The sequence below is a fragment of the Corythoichthys intestinalis genome, chromosome 13 (genome assembly GCF_030265065.1).
Source record: "Corythoichthys intestinalis isolate RoL2023-P3 chromosome 13, ASM3026506v1, whole genome shotgun sequence".
Classification (NCBI taxonomy): Eukaryota; Metazoa; Chordata; class Actinopteri; order Syngnathiformes; family Syngnathidae; genus Corythoichthys; species Corythoichthys intestinalis.
The window spans coordinates 55,805,980-55,827,862 of record NC_080407.1 but is presented as its reverse complement, the minus strand read 5'-3'; the positions used below and the strand labels follow the sequence as shown (position 1 = coordinate 55,827,862).

The 21,883-nt window shown below is 40.3% G+C and overlaps 1 protein-coding gene across 2 annotated transcripts in view; it reads right to left on the bottom strand.

Annotated features, from left to right (window-relative positions):
* LOC130928501 (adhesion G protein-coupled receptor L3-like) overlaps positions 1–21,883 on the bottom strand; it is a 231,677-nt gene that overhangs the window by 45,951 nt on the left and 163,843 nt on the right. For both annotated transcript variants that reach the window (XM_057855157.1, XM_057855158.1), the window contains exons 14-17: positions 18,476–18,659; positions 15,453–15,575; positions 10,074–10,279; positions 7,671–7,847 (exon numbers count right to left, since the gene is read on the bottom strand). In XM_057855157.1, the coding sequence (XP_057711140.1) occupies positions 7,671–7,847; positions 10,074–10,279; positions 15,453–15,575; positions 18,476–18,659 (690 nt within the window). The remainder of the gene's footprint in view (positions 1–7,670; positions 7,848–10,073; positions 10,280–15,452; positions 15,576–18,475; positions 18,660–21,883) is intronic.

Genomic DNA, 21,883 nt, shown 5'->3' with positions numbered 1-21,883 from the left:
TATAGGTAAAACGGCACCATTATAGATTGAACGCGACAATGCGTGAGTAGGTCGTGCAGCGCATGCGTTAATTTCGCTAAATATTTTAACGTGATTAATTTTTTAAAAATTAATTACCGCCGTTAACGTGATAAATTTGATAGCCCTACTTTAAGCCAAAACTAAAGACTCTGGATGAGTGTAAGACATTTTGTCTGTAACGTTAAATACAATTAGAAAACGATTTAATTAAAAAATATATATATATGGGAAAAAAAGGCATGTCCGATATTTTTTTGCCGATTCCGATACTTGACGTAATGACGTAATCGGACCCGATATGCCGATCGATCGGGACATCTTTACTTTTAACCAAGAATCGAGAACGTTTTACGTCCATATCTATAAGGAATTCGGGGATTTAAACATTCACAAGAATTTTCAACGAAAAAAGCTCTGTGATTCCACTCGATCAGATTTGACGGCCTCGCCAACAATGCAAGCCCCCTATTTATCGGCCCCACGCCCCATGAATACATTATGAAGTCTATGATACACCACGAGAACCCGATTCGTTACATTATTACAGGTATTATTGTTATTATTATTCCGATTTTTATTCATAATTTATTTTGCTCTTTGTAATTGCTATTTGCAACAGTAACAGGAGTATTTATTCAGGATTTACTGTAAATTTTCGGGCTGTGGAACGAATTAATGGAATTATAATGTATTATGCGAAAATCCTGCTTGACATACGACAATTTCAACTTACAAACAAGGTCCTGCAACGAATTAACTTCGTATGTAGAGGTACCACTGTACCATTCCAGTCTTAATGTTGGAGTAGTTGTCAGTGTATGTGAGGTGGCAAAGTTTGACACCCCGCCATAAAAGCCCGCCCGCAGCGGAAAGCTGTTTGCGCCGCCACGCTCGACGGGCGCAAGGCTGACCGTGTTGATGCGTCGGGCGACGCTAGCTTCATAGCATTGCTAGAGCGAGGACCCCGAGGTCTGCGGGCCTAGCGAGCTGTGCAAGCTCTATCCATCACACTCTCACCTTCAATCGAATGAAAAAAAACGAGAATGCACAAGAGGAAGGCTGCCGCAGAAACACGGCGAAGGGCAGCGAGTGTATCTACACCCCAGTGATGGATTTACTGTGAAACAATTTCTTTATTCTTGGAGGTGGATGATGGCCGCGAGCCACCGTGTCTGCTGGGAGGGTGCGGGGGTTGCTCAGCTGAGGCGGGGTGCCAAATGATGCAATCTGCACCTCACATCGCACCAAAAAAGCCTCCGTGATGGTTGTCCGTAAATGGTCTGGACGTCTAACGCCTTCGATGGTGGCCTACGAGTTCAATCGAGACCTCATAAGAAGTTAATTGTGGCAGCCATGTTTGTTGTCGGTATTTTTCAAAAACAAACTTTTGTCCGATTGTAAGCGTATCCCTAATGGCTGCGTGAAAAAAATCCCGTGTAAACACAAGTGTGTCTTTCAGATGATATATCTCTTCCCTCCAGAACGGTCGGGTTTCGGCGTGCGCGTTTGATGCGACGCCGACGGCGCTAACCTTGAGACGTCCTGTCGCCGAGCCCCGAGAATGTGCTTGAAATTGGTGATAAATAATCACATTTGGCCGCCGGATTCCTAGCTTTTGAAGATTCCACGTTCGGTCGACACGCGTGTTGGGTGAATGTCAAAAAGCCATCTGCGCGGGGGGGGGGGGCTTCCTTGCTTTGAACAGCTCTCTTTTTAAATCTAGCTTCTTTTGAATTGAAATGCTCTATTTATGAGCAAAGAAGGCCATAAGACGATTGAAAGAGATTGGTATGCAGGATTTGACATCAATTGTAGTAAAAAAACAGAACATTTAGTTTGCCGTATAACCAATAATGCGGCATATTTTTGACAGAGGAAGTTACTTTGACACAACTACCTTTGTTAAAACATACACGATACAATGTTTGCAAACATATCTATATATTTTTTGAAAAATAAAACATTGTTCGATCGCTTCTAAAGGAGATAGTACCTTTTCTCTTGGGCACCGTCTAACTGTTTGCATTATTCCAACACAATATAATCAATCAGGGAACAGTATCTTTTCTCGTATTTACTGTTCGACTGTTTGTATTACTCTAACACACCTGATATAAAATAAACTATGGTATAAGTGCTATTTAAGGAAAACCAGCAAAATATAGGGCATAAGACATACATGACACCTTCTTATCACAGAAGCCCAACATGTGCGTCATGCAACTGACTGAGCAAGATTGACGCTGAAAACCCCACCTCTGCACCACCAACTCTCACAATCAGATCTCCCAGACAGTCCAGAACAAATGGCGGGACGCCCTGTCCCAACACAAGCAACACCGAAGACTGCCCGATATCCAACTGATAACACGACTGATAAGACTCGAAGAGCCTCTTTGACGCTGAGGTGACAAAATCCACAACCCTCGTTGCACTTTGCCTGGTTTACCTGGCGACCGTCCAGCGGATCAAATTCCGAGGGCGGAGCGAGCCACAGCAAACAGACAGCGGAGTGGACCAATCAGCGACGGGCAGACGTGACGTTGTTGAAGCGACAAGTAATTAGCTTGATCGGAGATATTCAACATGGCTAGCGCAAGCCATGTTGACTGTTGTCAATTACTTGTTTCGATGTGTTTTTGGTAATTTAAAACTGGTTTTACCGCGGATTGGAACATATTCACGGCTCTCCCGTTCACCATCTGTGTTGTTGTACAGATGACTTTCGGCGCGCAAGAGTGACGTTACTCGTTAAGAACACGTCACGCAAATAAACTAATCTGATTGGACGATTGATTTTGTATCTCGCTCGAGAGGCCGTTAATAGTCTGGCTGTGCCAGGTAACGTTGCACTGACAACAGTAACTCCTGAATCCTCCAGTCCAATCCACAAACAATCATCCTAAACGCCCAAACACACACTTCTTTTGCCCACAGCTCGACTCGCGAAAGCCTTTAAAGAGACTGAATGTTTAACTAATCGTTGTCGTTTTTTTCTCAGGAACCTTTTGTTGATTTGTGATACGGTGACCCTGATCCTCGCCTGGGTCCTTATGTGCTGAATGATCACGGTCGACCTGAATAAATTGTCAACTTGTGCTTCAAAGCCTTTTTCCAGCTTTCATAATGGAGTCAGTACAAGGGGTTAAGACTAAGGTGAACGCGCGGAGTTTGACCTTTTGACGGGGTTTCAATGACAGTTGGAGCTGCGCCAGCGCAGGTCCAGCTGGCATGATTCTGATAATCTGGCTAAAAGGTCAGATTCCTTCAAGGAACCAACATGTTTTCATCCAAAATCTTCCATTCGAAGTGTGGCTACGTTAGCTCACTGGCTGCCATTTACAGCGCAAGGCATCCAATTCATTTTGACTGGATTGGACGTCTAGTGCCGTCAATGGCACTGAAATCAAAGCATTAACAGCCAGTCTTTTGTAGGGATTTACAAGTCACTTCCTGTTTATATTTAAAGGTTGATTTTGAGTCACATCCTATTCATTCCTGGAGGAAAGGAAGGGAAATGCCCCAAAATAAACTCAGTGCCTGGCGCTGGCTGCCACTGACGGCCATAGACGTCCAATCCAGGTGCCAGCGAATGAACTTTCGTTCATGAGCTTGTTATTCTGTTTATTAGTTGAAGATTTCCTGACCCATGTATCGATAATTACTGTATTTCCAGGTCATGACATCATCGCAAATGGTATCATATCGTCAGGTACCCAGAGGTTACCACCCCTAGCCCGCCCTGCGAGAGCCTTCAAAAAGACTGAATGTGTAATCGTTGTCATTTTTTCTCGGGAACCTTTTGTTGACTTGTGATATGGTGACCCTGAATCCTCGCCTGGGTCCCTCTGTGCTGTATGATCGTTGTCGACCTGAATAAATCGTCAACTTGTGCTTCAAAGCCTTTTTCCAGCTTTCAAAATGGAGTCGGTACAAGGGTTTAAGACAAAGATGAACGCGCAAAGTTTGGCCTGTTAGCCGGGTTGTCGGTGTCTCGCTGGCCAGGGTTGTTGGAGCGGCGCCAGCGTGGATCTGGCGGTTTGGCTGGCATGATTCCGGCAGTCTGGCTAAAGGGTCAGATTCCTTCACCACCCCACCTCATAATCCAACGGATTGACTGAAACATGACCATTCAACAGCGGCCATCTCAGCTTAAACAAATTTGTCGTTTATCCTTCCGGTAAAAGACCGCTTTTGAAATTTCAACGCTCCATTTGCAAAGATGACTCTTTGAAATGGACTCTCCGAAAATATAGAGCAGGTAGGACAGGCCCGGGGGGGTAGTACCGCGCTAGCGCTAAGTGCCGCTGTTCTCGACGAACCAGTAAGTCTAAATCAGTGGCACGTCCCGCCGGATGATGGAGAGGGTGATATTTAGGGAGCATCCGTCAATGTCAGCGCCGTAGTATCTCCGCCGCGGCGCCGTTGAAGCGAGGCGGCGACGCTAAAGGACAGTCAAGGTTGGCTTTGTTTGCGCGTACGTCGGAGGATGACAAGAGGGCGAGGACGGCAAAAGGTGCGCAATGTCGGCGCGGAACGCCGATGCCCTCCCAACAGCTGTTCTGGCCGTCATAAATCGGTGGCCCCGAGTCACGCCGCTCCCGGCTGTATTTCAAAGCGGTCCGGGCAGATTTACGCGTCGCCAATTGGATTGGCTTCATGCTGAGACCGAGCCTTTCAAGTATAAAAGATGACTTCCTTCACACCGCGCCACGCTTTGCACACCGAACTGGTCCCCGAACGCCTTCCTCCATTACCGTTATAATCACACCCATCGCTAAAGGCTGGCTGGAGAGCTTTCAATTCTTTTTCGTTTTTTAACCACATTAGCCATTTTATTAAGAGATACTCATGAGTGGCTGTAACAATGAAAACCATAAACTGGTGTGACTGTGCAGGGATGCAAATAACCTCAGTTCCAGCATGTTATTTCGTGAATTAACACATCAGCTGCCATTGCGACGAGAGACTTTAAATCAGTTTGCAGCAAAGAGGTGATCTGTATCGATGCAACACAAGTCAAACTATAGAAGAATCTCTATAAAATATAAAAGTATCCAGAAAAAAAACTGATGGCAAATTCGAGATTATTGAACAAATTAGTATGAGAATCAATAACAAACAAAAAAATAGACAGCGAGAACGAAAAGTGGTATTTGCCATGTGGCATTTTGTCTTTGCCATATGGCAAAATGGATTTTGCCATGTGGCTTTTTTGCCAAGTGGCAAAATGGATTTTATCAAGTGGCATTTTTTTTTTTGCCAAAATGGATATTTCCATGTGGCATTTTTTTGCCATGTGGCAAAATGGATTTCACCAAGTGGCATTTTTTTTTGTGGCAAAATGGATTTTGCCATGTGGCATTTTTTTGCTATGTGGCAAAATGGATTTTTCCATGTGGCATTTTTTGCCATGTGGCAAAATGGATTTTACCACGTGGCATTTTTTTGCCAAATTGGATTTTGCCATGTGGTGAAATGCATTTTACCGAGTGGCATTTTTTTTTTTTTGCCAAAATGGATTTTGCCATGTGGCAAAATGGATTTTACCAAGTGGCATTTTTTGTGGCCATGTAGCTTTTTTTTTTGCTATGTGGCAAAATGGATTTTGCCATGTGGCATTTTTTTGCCATGTGGCAAAATGGATTTTACCACGTGGCATTTTTTTGCTAAATTGGATTTTGCCATGTGGTGAAATGCATTTTACCAAGTGACATTTTTTGCCAAAATGGATTTTGCCATGTGGCATTTTTTTGCCATGTGGCAAAATGGATTTTACCAAGTGGCATTTTTTTGCCATGTAGCAAAATGGATTTTGCCATGTGGTATTTTTTTGCCATGTGGCAAAATGGATTTTGCCATGTGGCATTTTTTTGCCATGTGGCGTTTTTTTTTTTTTGCCGTATCGCAAAATGGATTTTATCAAGTGGCATTTTTTTTTTTTTGGCAAAATGGATTTTGCCATGTGGCATTTTTTTGCTATGTGGCAAAATGGATTTTTCCATGTGGCATTTTTTGCCATGTGGCAAAATGGATTTTACCACGTGGCATTTTTTTGCCAAATTGGATTTTGCCATGTGGTGAAATGCATTTTACCAAGTGACATTTTTTGCCAAAATGGATTTTGCCATGTGGCATTTTTTTGCCATGTGGCAAAATGGATTTTACCACGTGGCATTTTTTTGCTAAATTGGATTTTGCCATGTGGTGAAATGCATTTTACCAAGTGACATTTTTTGCCAAAATGGATTTTGCCATGTGGCATTTTTTTGCCATGTGGCAAAATGGATTTTACCAAGTGGCATTTTTTTGCCATGTAGCAAAATGGATTTTGCCATGTGGTATTTTTTTGACATAGGGCAAAATGGATTTTACCAAGTGGCATTTTTTTGCCAAAACAGATTTTGCCATGTGGCATTTTTTTTGCCATGTGGCATTTTTTTTGCCATGTGGCAAAATGGATTTTATCAAGTGGCATTTTTTTGCCATGTGGCAAAATGGATTTTATCAAGTGGCATTTTTTTGCCATGTGGCAAAATGGATTTTACCAAGTGGCATTTTTTTGCCATGTGGCAAAATTGATTTTACCAAGTGGCATTTTTTTGCCAAAATGGATTTTGCCATTTTTTTCTTTACCATGTGGCAAAATGGATTTTGCCATGTGGCATTTTTGATAAGGCGTCATGTATCTCTCGCCCTATATTCTGCTAGTCTTCCTTAAACTATGGTATAAGTGCTATTTATTATATATCATAGAAACAGTCGTTTGGTAAATACGAGAAAAGATACAATTCCCTGATTATATTAAGTGTGTTATAATATTGCAAACAGACGGTGCCTACGAGAAAAGGTACCATCTCCTTCACCATTGACAGCCACTGCTAGTGATAAACTCAGTTCACAGCAGAAGGATGAAAATAGCTTTGTTTTTATGTCGATTAGTAGTTTTAGAATTCCTCATCCATGTATCACAAGTCGTATCGTACCCAGAGGTTCCCATTCCGAGTCGCTATATAATGGATTGGGTGTCTTTTGTTGACGTGTGATAGGGTGACCTTGCCTCCCCTGCCTGAGTCTGTTTTTGTTTCGCCTTGGACTCATTACAAAGGGTTAAGACTAAGGTGAAGACACAGAGTTTGGCCTTCTGGCTGGGTTGTCGGGGTTCTTGCCGGTACGGTTCGCTGGAGCTGCGCCAGGTTAAGCTGGCTTGATTCCAGCAGTCTGGCTAAAAGGTCAGATTCCTTTCAGTGGCCACGACAAGGTCTGCATTTTGCCGTCTTGTGCCCCCACCCGTACACAAGAAAAACTGGATGCCTTTACCAAGCCGCGGTGAGAAAACGATTGGGGACCGCTGGTCTTGGTGATGTCTGCTGAGCAACGACAAGATTCACGATAGCTCAGTTTGATTTCTTCTTTTCTATTCCTGCTAAAAGTATAGCTTACCATCATGTCAGATATACTTTAGCTACCTTTGGGCGGAAACAGCTTTGATTTCACCGCCGGTAAACAAGGCATTCCATGTTATTATATCATTTTCTCGAGGCCAAGCAAGTGACAAAACGGCTTGAAAGATTTTATCCCGAGCACTATAGTTTGAAGATGTTACGCGAGGACACTTGCTTCAACTAGACGTGGCGGTAAAGTCCTACCTTGACGTCCACGTGGGCCATGAGGACGGCAAAGTTGGTGAGGTGGGTGCAGGAGCAAGTGGTGTGCGTTCTATTGGTGTCCAGCAAGCGGCAGTCCTGCGTGGACCAGTAGCCGCTCATGCTGCGCTTGGAGTAGCTCCAGAAGGAACAGTTGGGGTTAAAGTTTTCCTCCGATTGCTGCAATTTGGACATATCCGATACTGATGATGGACATTTTGAAATTTCTTTGGGCAATAAATATTTGCTAAAATACAGTCCCTGACAAAAGTCTTGTCGCTTATCCATTTTGTAGAAGCAATTGCTAATAACCTTACTTTTAATGATTCAATTGGTTTCAGAAATGGCTCATATGAAAGCTAAGACCCTCCCAAATGATGTCGAATGTACAAAAGCATACTTGTTTCACTGAAAAAAGATTGATCATTTAATGAAGACATAAAGGTCAAATGTTGGCAAGACAAAAGTTTTGTCGCCTACAGAAAGTAGTGTGAAAATTGAACAAAAAATACTTCAAATGCAAAAATATGTTACATACCATAAGCCAATTAAGTAGTGGTGCTGTGAGATCCAAATGTAATATTTTGTATGACTTCCATGGGCTTCGGAAAAGATTCATACAATTTATTGATGAAGTCATCAAAGAAAGTTTTGCATGCCTCCCACAGTTCATCAACATTCTTGGGTTTCGTCTTCCATGCTTCCTCTTTCATCCTGTTCATGTATGGTGACTGGGCTGGCCAGTCCTGGAGGATCTTGATCTTCTTTGCCTTGAGGAACTTTGAGGTAGAGATTGAAGTATGCGATGGAGCACCATCCTGCTGCAGAATTTGTCCCTTTTTATGGTTAGGAATGTAAGAGGCAGCTAAGATTTGGTGATATTTATGTTGCCTTCCACCATGCAGATCTCTCGCACACCCCCATACTGGATGTAACCCCAGACCCTGATTTTACCACCACCTGTTTTCTGAGTGAATCTCGGATCCATGCGCGCTCCAGTAGGTCTCCTGGAATATTTGCGGCGACTGTGGTCTAATTCAGTGGAAGATTCATCTGAAAAATCCACCTTTTGCCACTTTGTGAGCGCCCATCCTTTGTTTTGTATGACTTCCATGGGCTTGAAGGACTGCATCCATACGGTTCGACAAGAATTCATACAATTTATTGATGAAGTAATCAGGAATATCAAAGAAAGCAGTCTTGCATGCCTCCCACAGTTCATCAACATTCTTGGGTTTCATCTTCCATGCTTCCTCTTTCATCCTGTTCATGTCTGGTGACTGGGCTGGCCAGTCCTGGAGGTTCTTGATCTTCTTTGCCTTGAGGTAGAAATTGAAGAATGCGATGGAGCACCAGCCTGCTGAAGAATTTTTCCCTTTTTATGGTTAGGAATGTAAGAGGCAGCCATGATTTGCTGAAATTTCAGACTATCAGGGTGAAGACAATTAAAAAACCGTGCCGCATTTGCCTAGGCCCATAGCCTGTCAATAAGATGGACGCTGGAAAAGTGGCAAAAGGTGGATTTTTCGGATGAATCTTCCATTTAATTACACCACAGTTGCCCAAATATTGCAGGAGACCTACTGGACCCCGCATGGATCCAAGATTCACTCAAAAAAACAGCGAAGTTTGGCGGGGGCAAAATAATGGTCTGAGGTTACATCCAGTATAGGGGTGTGCGAGAGATCTGCAGTGTGGAAGGCAACATAAATAGTCTGAAATATCAACAAATCTCTTACATTCCTAACCATAAAAAGGGACAAATTCTGCAGCAGGATAGTGCTCCGTCGCATACTTCAATTTCTACCTCAAAGTTCCTCAAGGCAAAGATCAAGATCATCTAGGACTGGCCAGCCCAGTCCCCAACATGAACATCACTGAGCATGTCTGGGGTAGGACGAAAGAGGAAGCATGGAAGACGAAACCCAAGAATGTTGATGAACTGTGGGAGGCATGCAAGACTGCTTTCTTTGATGTTCCTGATGAATTCGTCAATAAATTGTATGAATCCTTGCTGAAGACCATGGAAGTCATACAAAATGTTAGTTTTGGATCTCACAGCACCACTACTTAATTGGCTTATGTTATGTAACATATTTTTGTATTTGAAGTACATTTTTGTTCAATTTTCACACTACTTTCTGTAGGCGACAAAACTTTTATCTTACCAAAATTTGACCTTTACGTCTTCATGATAAATCTTTTTTCAGTGAAACAAATGTATTTTTGTACATTCAACATCATTTGGGAGGGTCTTAGCTTTTATGTGAGCCTTTTTTTAAACCAATTGGATCATTAAAAGTGAGCTTATAAGCATTTGTTTCTACAAGATGGATAAGCGACAAGACTTGTCAAGGACTGTACACGTTTTAGTGATCATCCTTAGCGTAAAGTGCGTTTGCGTACCTGCAAGTGTCTGATGGTAAACACCACCGGGTCCGAGAGGTAGACTTTATTGGCGTCCTTGTTTATGGCGGCCGTGATCACCGGCGAGTTGACGATGACGGAATAATTGGTCGCCGTGGCGTCGCTGCTTAACTTGACGCTGGCGTTCTCCGTGGACAAGTACACGCCGATGTGCTTGTACAGCACGAAAGCGATCCGGATCTCGCCTGCGAGGGAGAATGTTGGTTATTATCCAGAAATTACATTAAAAAAAAACCAACAATATCAAATTCCACCTTGTGAAAGACAACTCAAATTGGAGTTACAATGGATGGTGCACAAAAAAACGTGCTCGTGGCTAGAATCCCTGAAGGGATGCGTTCTTAACACCAGAATCGGAAGAGACGTGCGGTTAAACCGCTGACGAGCCCGGGCTAAGCGAGGCAATTCTGTGCGATGACAACAAAAAAATGGCATCAACAAACAATTACTAGAAATTGCAGGGACCACTCGCACAATAGTTCCGACGACAAAGAGAGCCATTTTTTTTTGCGCTCATTCAAATTCGCCTCCTCGCTTTTCAACGGCAAAGTTACCCCCCGCCGTGACTTCGATCGCTGGGCTAGATGAAAGGAAATAATTTGGGTCATATAACACTGGATGACGGCGGGAAATATATCCCGCCACCCCGCGAGGACCGCGGCTACATGCGTGGGCTTTTTCTCATCCCGCTGAGCGGCGACTGCATTTGCATTGAATGCATTTCTAAAAACGGCATTGTTCTTGCTTTATGTAAGAAACTCATTTGCACACGTTTCCGGGCAGGTTAACCGCATGGGGCCGTTTCTGTGCCCGCGTGTATATTCAATTCCAATTATTAGGTCGGCTCAGCGCATTGTGTAGGATAGGACGGACGACAGGATACGAAATAAAGGGATGTTTAATGATGTTTTTAGAGACAAAAGGCTAGCGTAGGGAAATTGTCGTTGCTGTCTCGTAAGCATTGAAACATGAAAACTACTACACAAAGAAAAAAATTACGACGGAGAGCATAAGCGGAGTTTAAGAGGGCCTCCCTGGTGGCTGAAAAGTGTCATTGCATGCAATTTACTTTCCTATATATATATATATATATATATATATATATATATATACATACACATACACATACATATTAGGGCTGTCAAAATTATCGCGTTAACGCGCAGTAATTAATTTTTTTAATTAATCACGTTAAAATATTTGACGCAATTAACGCACATGTCCCGCTCAGACAGTATTCTGCCTTTTGGTAAATTTTACAGCAAGGTTTTTGGTGCTGTCTAACAGCGAACTCTTGTGGTCGCTTTGCGACATGGTTTATTGCTTTCTTGCCAGTTCATTATGGCTGCACGACGTCTCGGGCTGACGCCTACGTTGTAATGTTGTGCTTATATGATCCTTGGACAAGATTTGTCCGTAAGTGTGGTTGTTGTAAAGAATGTAGATATTATGTTAGTAAGCGAAATGTTATATTTTTTGTATGAGACGCTTTTTGTTTATGTTTAGTGAACCTGTATAGCGTGCTAAGCTAACGTTGTTGCTAATGCAATGCTTGTGTACTTTTTTTTGTAGTTTCACGACGGTCTAAAGAGGACAGTGGTTTGAGGCCATTTTATTAATAAATCAGATGAAAAAGGAAGAAGTCTGATTATTAAGGCGTCGTTCACTAGCTGTCTTGCTTTGGAAAAAGTAGACGCTTCGGAGTGAGGACAGGATAGACAGATTTAAATGACAGTAGAGTGAAATGCCCACTGCAGTCCTTATGTACCGTATGTTGAATGTATATATCCATCTTGTCTTATCTTTCCATTCCAACAAATTATTTTACAGAATATATATATAATTTACAGAAAACTATGGCATATTTTATAGATGGTTTGAATTGCGATTAATTGCGATTAATTAATTTTTAAGCTGTAATTAACTCGATTAAAAATTTTAATCGTTTGACAGCCCTAATACATATATATATATATATATATATATGTATACGAAAGTTGTAAAGCAAGAAAACAAATGACAAAAATGAATGAAATGAACAAAATAAGATTTTTATGATGGGTCAAAATTAATTTTTAAACAGATCATGTGACTAGACCTTAGATGGCCATTTGCTTAGCATATTATTTTCCTCGCAAAAAAAAAAAAAAAAAAATAGGGGAGGGCAGTTTTATTCTTAAAATGATTTTCTTCTTTGATTGAAAATATATATTGTTTAACTGAAACAACTTTTTTTGGGATTGAATGACTTAGACACAAATGTCCTATCCATAATATGGCCCAAACACAAAAAGCATAGCTAAAATCAAATCTATTTAATGAAAAATTAAGTGTCCAAATGCAAATTTTTGAGTGTCAAATATTTTTTTCGCATTCAAAAACTTATTTTCTATGATTGAAATTGTTCTTTTTGATTAAATGGATTTTTCTTTTGAAAATGTATTTTTTTTGTATGAAGCAAGTTATTTATTGATTGAATAGTAAGATACACATGTCCTAGCCAAAATGATGCCCAAACACAAAACAACATTACTTCAATCAAAAAGAAAATTGACTTCAATCAACAACAAAAAAAAAACAAATAAAAATAGCTTTCTAATGCTTTTTTAGTTTCAAATTTATTTTTGCATTCAAACTTTTTTTTTTTTTTTTTTTTTTTAAATTGAAGTGACTTTTTAATTGAATATATATATTTTGATTGAAGCAACTTCTTTTTTTTTTTTGAGATCAAATAATGAAGACACAAATCTACCTTAACATGGCTCTGCCCAGGGGATACAATTTTTGACTGAGGTAACTACATTGGCACGACACCGGCGGGCGTACCATATTCAATGGATGATGACATTGGCGAAAAGTATAGCCGTCTGTTTTACGAAAAGTTACGGGTTCGCGGTGAATCAGTAACAGGCACACTTTTGCAAAATAGACAATGTTTATTGATTAGAAAATGCAGAATAAATGGGATTTATTGATTGCAATCCCACAAGAGCAAGCAACAAGTATCAAAAACAAGCAAAAATAACGGTAACGTGACGCTAGATTTGAGTTTGTCAATCCCAGAATCCCTGCGTTATCGTTACAGCACAACTAGTTTTCCCTTAGCAATGAAAATCGCTTACCGTGACAAATGAGTGGGAAGCCAGCAACACTCCGGTAAAGCGGCAAAAGGACAAATCTGGGCGATCCGTACGTGCAATCCGTCAGCGGGTCACGTACGGATCACCTGGCTTTGTTCCTTCGCCGCCTTACCGGAGCGTTGGCTCTCGCTCATTTGTCACGGTAAGCCATTTTCATTGCTAAGGGACATTTTGGTTGTGCTGTAACGGAAGCTCGGGGATTCTGGGATTGACAAACTCAAATCTAGCATCATTGTTGCCATTTGTTATGCTTGTTCTTGATACTTGTTTGCTTGCTCTTGTGGGATTATAACCAATACATCTCATTTATTCTGCATTTTCTAATCAATAAACATTGTCTATTTTGCAAATGTATGCCTGTTACTGATTCACCGCAAACCTGGAAATTTCGGAAAACACTGTCCTGCCAGCAGCCTGATTTAGGATTCTCCTCAAAAACGATGGGAAACAAAAAAACGCTCATTTTCAACTTATTATAAATATTTTTGTAAGTTAATTTTATTGCTGACACTGTGTTTCGGGGTCATCAACATGCTCCAAAAGTCAAACTCCGCCTATGTGGGTAAGTTAACTCTGAGTTAACTCACATTAATTAATGTTAGTAACTTTTTTATCGTGTATGAACTCATTCCCATACCTGTCAAGTTGTACGGTTTTGGCGTAATTTGTACAAGTGAGCACTGATTTTTAAATGTGTACGCCGTACGTTCAAAATCTGTACTATTTTCGTGCATTACGTTTTTTTTTTGTCACCGTTTCGGCAATGAGACAATGAGCGTTACATTGGTTGAATGACATGGAGAGAGAAGTTTGTTTTGACGCTATAGCAAACACGATGCTAGGCTAGGTGGCTCCAATATTTCCTGACTGTAGCAGACAGCCTACAATCTACACCTAGATATCACATGCATATAGAACTAGATGCGAAATGATGGATTCGGCGGCGTTAGTAAACAGCCGCTATTTTAAAGCAGTAGACGTCTCAGAAAGGTTCACTAGGAAGGTTCACTACTACAGAGCCTAAGTAAAATTTTATCTAAAATACTCCTATATGGGCAAAATCATGACTTGAATCTATCTTTAAATGATGAAACAGTTTTAAAACGTTCACATGTCGAAAGTAGACGGAAGGGAACTAATGCAAAAATGGGAGCAATTTTAACAACTTTAACGGTTGATTCACATTATTAAATGACTTCAAAACATAGTAAAGCTTACTATGTTTTTTAAAAAAAAATTTTAAACCACAATCACTGGACTATAAGCCGCAGCTGTCCTCACTGTGTTATGGGATATTTACACCAAAAGATATTAGCCAGTAACACTTTATTTGACAGTGGCATTATAAGACTGTCATAAGACCAAATGAACCTCCATGAAGCTTTGAACCATTTGGCTGTAAAGCTTCATTGTTTCAAGAAGCTTCATTTGGGCATCAATGCTCCCTTGGGGGTGACAGTCAACCTCTGCTTCCACCTGCCGTCAATACTGTTGTTGTCCAACATGCCTCCTAGCATGCATTGCAGCGCTACAGTTGTAATTAACAAATCGAAATTCATGTTCAGTGCAAATTATTTCTTCAGCTACTGTTCCAGTTGTTTCATAAATTCCTAGTTATGGTATTTAGTAACGCTTTATTTGACGGTGCCGCCATAAGACTCATTAGACAATCATAATTATGACACGACACTGTCATGAGCATTAGTGAATGTTTATTAAAGATGTAATTTAGTATTTTCCGGCAAACAATCTCACTTTTGAAAGGATGAAAAAGATGCGAGCTGGACATAAATGGAGTGACATAATTTGCCGTATGACACTTAATGACATCTCTCATAAGCTTTGATAAATGCCCATGATAGTGTCATGTCATAATTATGAGGGTCTTATCTCTTATGACAGCCTTGACGCTGCTGTCAAATAAAGTGTTACCAAATACCAGAAATAGCAATTAATGAAACAACTGGAACAGTAATTGAAGAATAATTAGCACAGAACATTAATTTTGATTGTTATTTACATCTGTAGCGCTGCAATGCATGCTCGGAGGCATGTGTTACCTATTAACTCAAATAAGTCGCACTGGACTATTAGCCGCAGGATTCAAAATGAAAGAATAAAGGCAGCGGCTTGTAGTCTGAAAATTACGATGTGTTCTTGAGTTAGTTAGCCTAGCCTGGAAATTATTGAGAAAAATAAGGCAGCAGATGCTACTTACCGTTTCGTCCGTGCTGTTTCAGCGTGTTCGCCGACAGGTGGATGGAGCTACCGTGTCCGCCCGTTTGAGGGAATTTCAGGTCAGGCAAATTCCCGTCGGTGCTCATCCGAGCCACCTCCAACTCTGCGTGCACAATGAAGCTTCAATGATTTAAGGAAAGGGAATACAGGGTCATATTTGGCTAATAAACACATCTACACACTGGTTTGTTATCGTCATATACAACCCCGAGAGAGTTGGCACCAAATTGATGATTACTCATCAAGTCTATGCCTCAGAGACCACAAGCTTTCATAAAAGCCAGAGGTGGTGTCGTAAAATACTCGAGATGTGTTTTGTTATTTCTTTGTTTGTTTCTTTTGATTCCATTTTTTTCTCCTCAGAATGGAACGATTCCATATACATTTCCCTGTACTTGCTCTATAAAAGTAACATTTACTGACCACCACAATGTTTTTTATTCATTTCTTTTAATGTTTCTGAATGCTAAAGAGTTGCACTTTTGAACTAATTCATTATTTTTTCAAGCTTTTTATCAGAGTTTGTCCTACATGATAAAATGAGTGAGTGCTCGTCCGAGACTGGTGATTCCATTATTTTTGCTAGGGGTTGTAGCACACATCCCTTCGAATGTGTGCCTGTCCCTTACGAATTTTGACAGTGTCTCTATTGCCTCGCAGTTGCGTGAAAACGCTCCAGGCTAACGCGCTAATCAGCGGGAATCTGTGGGCGAATCGAGTGCAGACAAAGGATGTCCGTTTTAAAAAAAACAGTCTCTGTAATTACGATCCTTAAATGGGACATCTTCTTCGGGTTATATAAGACACTGTGCCACGCAAACAAGGGAGGCGAGGCCTAGTAAACACGTCGCCGGTGCGTAATTAACAAGCGTACCGCCGCGAGCTGTTAAGTCTCCCCCGGGTTTGAGTCGCTGTCGTCTCGTTCACCTTCGGAACGAGCCTGGATTCGCCCTAATACCCAGATGAATTGTGCGGCGGATATATAATAAAATCCGTTTTATTAATTCGCCTCGCTGCCGCTTCCTTACGAGTCACAAGACCTATGTTTTATATTTTTAGGTTGCCATGGTAGCTTCAAACTCAGAGAGGAGTGTCATGCTAATTTCTCCTAAGAAGAAACTTATTTCCAACGCGGAAATATCACTCATCTTGATAAATATTCTATTGGAGGTTTGTTTTGCTAGAGGGGATGTGGAAGACACTCTTGGCGGGAATATATTTTCAGTGTCGGCTACATTGGTTCTCATTATCAGGTGAATAATTGGAACGTCACATTAAACATTCATGGAAATACTGTATATCAGTTCCTGATCATGAAAATGGAAAGTACTGCCAGTAATCGACAGAAGCGATTACATTGGGAAACACAATTTTTATTTTACGTCTGACAGCTGTTTTGCACATATTTTAGGGTGCAGAATCCAACACCGATCGCTGTTATTATTTTTCATAGGTGGATGATGCACCTTAGGATGACCGCCATACTCCATAGGCAGAGTTTGACTTTTGGCGCGGGGGGGCAACAATATGTTGATGACCCTGAAACGCAGTGTCATCAATAAAATTAACTTACAAGAATATTTATAATGATAAGTTGACAATAAGTGTTTTTTGTTTCCCATCATTCTTAAGGGGGGGTTGTAAATCAGGCTGCTTAGGCAATACTTTTCGCCAAGATCGTCACTCATTGAATATGGTACGCCCGCCGGTGTCGTGTCAATGTAGTTACCCCAGTCAAAAATTGTATCCATTGGGCGGAGCCATATGGAGGTAGATTTGTCTTTATTATTCAATCCCAAAAAATGTGTTTGAATGCAAAAATAAATTTGAAACTCAAACAACAAAAAAATGCATGTGAAAGCTATTTTTCTTTGATTTTTATTTTTACAATTGAAGTTTTTTTTTTTTCATTGATGCAACTTTTTTGATTGAAGTAATGCTGATTTGTGATTGGGCCATATTTTGGCTAGGACATTGTCTTTATTATTCAGTCAAAAAATATATATTTTCAAATAAGAAGAATCACTTCAATCAAAAAAAGAAAAATTTCAATCATAGAAAAAGTTTTTGAATGTGAAAAAATTTAGATTGAAAATTTTGCATTTGAACTCTTAATTTTTCACCGAAAAAGTTTTCTTTGGTTCAAGCCATCCTTTTTGTCTTTGGACCACATTATAGGTAGGAAGTTTGTGTCTAAATTATTCAATCCATAAAAAAGTTGCTTCAAACAAAACAAAACAAAAAATTGTGTTTAAATGCAAAAATAAATTTGAAACCATAAAACTAAAAAAAAAATGCACGTGAAAGCTATTTTTCAATTTTTTTTTATTGAAGTCTTTTTTTTTGTTTTTTAATTGAAGCAACTTTTTATATTGAAGTAATGTTGATTTGTGTTTTGGCCGCATTTTGGCTAGGACATTTTTGTTTTTATTATTCAATCAAAAAATAAGTTGCTTCAAAAAATTTAGGTTTTCAAAAAGAAAAATCACTTCAATCCCCCCCAAAAATTAAATCATCGAAAAAGTTTTTGAATGTGAAAAAATTTTGATTGAGAAATTTGCCTTTGAACACGTAATTTTTCATTCAAAACGGTTTCTTTGGTTCAAGCAATCCTTTTTGTGTTCGGGCCATATTATTGGTAGGAAGTTTGTGTCTAAATTATTCAATCCCAAAAAAACTTGCTTCAATCAAAAGAAAAAAAACTTTTTTTTTCAATCAAAGAAAAAAATCATTTGAAAAATAAAATTGCCCTCGAACTTTTTTTTTTTTTTTTAATTATATGCAAAGCAAATGACTGTCTAAGGTGCTAGTCACATGATCTTTTTGAAAAATAATTTTAACCCATTATAAAAATATATTTTTTGTTCATTTCATTCATTTTTAGTAGCAGTTTTATTGCTTTACAACCTTTATATATATTGGAAAGTCAATGACATGCACTGGCACTTTTCGGCCACCAGGAGGGTCTGGCCCCCCTTTAAAATCCGCTTATGCGATACTCACGTATGTTCTCCGTGTTCTCCTGCACGATGTCGGTCTTGAGCAGATTGTCCGCAAGCACGAAGGCGCCCTGCTCGACCGTGTCCAGCAGTGTAGTGGCGGCCCGCAGCTGCTCGCCCGTGCTTAGTTCACGCCAGGCCACCTGCGCCTGTGGCTGTAGCAGATTGTTGACCGTCTCCACCATAGCCTGCGCGAGTTAAGAATTCCAGGTAAACATAGACATCATTACAATTGACGTGTCACTTCTAGAGGAGTTCCAAAAAAAAAAAAAAAACGATTATTACATGCATCGCGATTCGACACGTGACGATTCGATTATGATTCATAAAACTTCAAAAAACGATGATTTTCACTTATGACAGCTGCTTGAAGCGGAACAAAATTCAAGACACGTCTGCTGCCCGGACACCATTAACGGACGCACGCACAATGTTATGATGGATGCTCATGGTGACTGGGAGAGAGATTTACTCCTTTTTAAAAGGCCCTGAAAGTAAATTTGTGTATGAGACAGGCAGGCACAAGTTATTTTTTAGAGCGAGAGGGGAAGAGAGATAATTCGTTGCTCCTTGTCTTTCAGATGTCCAACAGTAGTTTTAAGGCATTTCAATTGAAAAATGTCCCGAGTGTGTTGCTAATACCTGTGTGCGTCTATAACAGGTGAGTACACGAACCCTCTTGTACTGTTTAGCCTTTATTGTTGTTTTTGAGATGTTAATAGTTAGCGCCGAGCGCTACGCTAATTCGCTAACATGTATTCCAATGCAGAACGTGTAAAACCATGATTAAGTACAGCGGTAACACTACAAACATGCGAAATAGTACAGAAATATGTTGTTGCAAGTGCTGCCTGGGAGCAGACAGGCGTGTGCGCGCGTGGGCGGGCAGGGAGAGAAGAAAGTGCGCGCGCCATAATGAGTGTGTGTGTGGCGGTGTTGCTTGTTTATGTGCTCGGCAATAAACGCCACAAGTTAGAAGTGATCAAGAGCAGTTGTGATTTCCCCGTCACTCCAAAAGTTACACAAAGGAGGTAACACTGTGAAAACAAAGTATATTGGTTAAAAGAAGTCTTATTTCTAAAGACACTTTTGTGTGTCCAGAAAATGTGGAGTTCATTCCACCAGTGTATTTTATTGTATTGTTGAGAGAAATAAGTACTCCTTTTAACATAAATTTGTTTGGCGACTTTATAAATCAGTAATGTACGATGCATCAATAATCGTGATAATTGCGATCATCATCAATACCGTGATCATCGTTCAAAAATCGAATCGTACCACCCTGAATTGTAATCTAATCGAATTGTGGGGTGCCTAAGATGGCACACCCCTAGTCACTTCGTCATTCTTTCCGTGATGCCTTACCAGAGGGGGCTGAGCTTCATTTAGTAATAGCCGAAGATGGCACAAGCTCATGTCGGATTTAAGCTTGGATTTACTTCCGATTGGATTTAACTACGAAAGCTGTACCGCATACAAACATGAAGGATTGTCTCAGGAGTGATTTGTTCGAGGATTCAAGGTAAATATTAGAATTTTCGTACCATGAGGCGCGATTGAAGCATTTATTCGCACAAATGTTCTTCTTTGTTTACACATAGAGGTGGCCTAGCCTCATAGTTTACTTTTAACCAAGGATCGAGACTTTTTACGTCCATATCTATGAAGAATTCGGGGATTTAAGCATTTATTCACACACATTTTCGCCACAAAAGCTCTGTTTACACCAGGCGGCCGCTAGCCTCATTCACTAACATAGCTGCACTGTACTTCGTCAATATATGAAAAATAAACACTAACTGCACGGTTTCTTTGCTTTTAACCAAGAATTGAGACTGTTTTACGTCCATATCTATGAAGAATTCAGGGATTTAAGCATTTATTAACAAGAATTTTTGCCAGAAAAGCTCCTGTTACGCCAGGCGGCCGCTAGCTTCATTCATTAACATATCAGCATTGTACTTCGTCAATATATGTAAAATAAACGCTAAATGCACGGTTTATTTGCTTTTAACCGAGAATCGAGACTGTTTTACGTCCATATCTATGAAGAACTCAGGGATTTAAGCATTTATTCACAATCATTTTTGCCAGAAAAGCTTTGTCAACGCCAAGTGGCCGCTAGGCTTATTTGCTAACATAATAGCACTGTACTTCGTCAATATACGAAAAATAAACACTAACTGCACGGTTTCTTTGCTTTTAACCAAGAATCGAGACTGTTTTACGTCCATATCTATGAAGAATTTGAGGATTAAGGCATTTATTCACAATAATTTTTGCCAGAAAAGCTCCTGATACGCTAACAGTATAGAGTGTATAATGATAATAATGGCTATTCTATTCTATAATAAGTTGTGGTTGTATATAGAATTTATTATTAATCTATTTACATATTATTTATAATTGATTCTGCATGTTTTTCTCAAGTATTAAGTTTCTGATGTTAAATTGAGTGATTTATTAGCCGTTGAAAATTTCCAGTGATTAAAAAATTAAGTTGCTATTTTGGTCAAAAACTTGTATGATATGTTAAATATTGCTATTGATCCCAAAAATATAGGTGATTATCTCTGCAAGTGGTGATTTTTGTGCATCTAGTGTAAAATCTGAGACTTTTATAGCCATTTTAAGTTGTGTTAGACATGTATAAAAATGAATTAATCAGGATTTTATAAGAGAACGACTTTGAATTTTTTGATGCCGCTGCTCATGGAGATTTATATATGGCTAAGGTAGGTGCCTGTTTTGGTTTTAGGTCGGTAGCAGCTTTGCTTTTGAAAATATTTGAAGTTTTTGAAAAAAGGCCCCCTACGAATCGGCCCCATTTCCAGTCTCATGCCAAAAGGTTATGGAGTCTATGGTCTAAATTTGCAAGTTCTAAAGTCGCAGTGGAGGTTCACTGTAAACACTTGACTCTGCGTGAAATATAAAACCAGAAATACAATTATTAAAGGCCGCGCAGGAGTTTCTACTATCCGCAAGTCTTTAACGGCCGTGATGGATTCTCTTCCGTGCCGACATTCCCGTCACATAAAAAGCACCGGGGTGAAAAATGCCACGGCGTTGCCGAAGCGGCTATTTACCGCCGGCGTAACTATCCGGTGCGAGCCTCTCCCGCTCGTTAACGTCGGCGAGCGGCCATTACGCCCCGCTTTAATCCGCCGACAACAATGCCGGCACGAGTAAAGCGGGGGAACAAACCGGAACATTTGCAAGACAAGATGAAAAATTAAGAGCTATTAAAGATTTAAAAATGCCAATGGCGATATTCGCGCATTGAATGCTAATTAGCTCGCTAGTCGTTTCAACGGGACCGCTGGATCCTAGTGGCAGATCCATTAGGGTGGCATCGGGGGACAACCTGCCACCCTAAAACATAGGCTTGCCAACCCAGTCAGCACCAACGAAA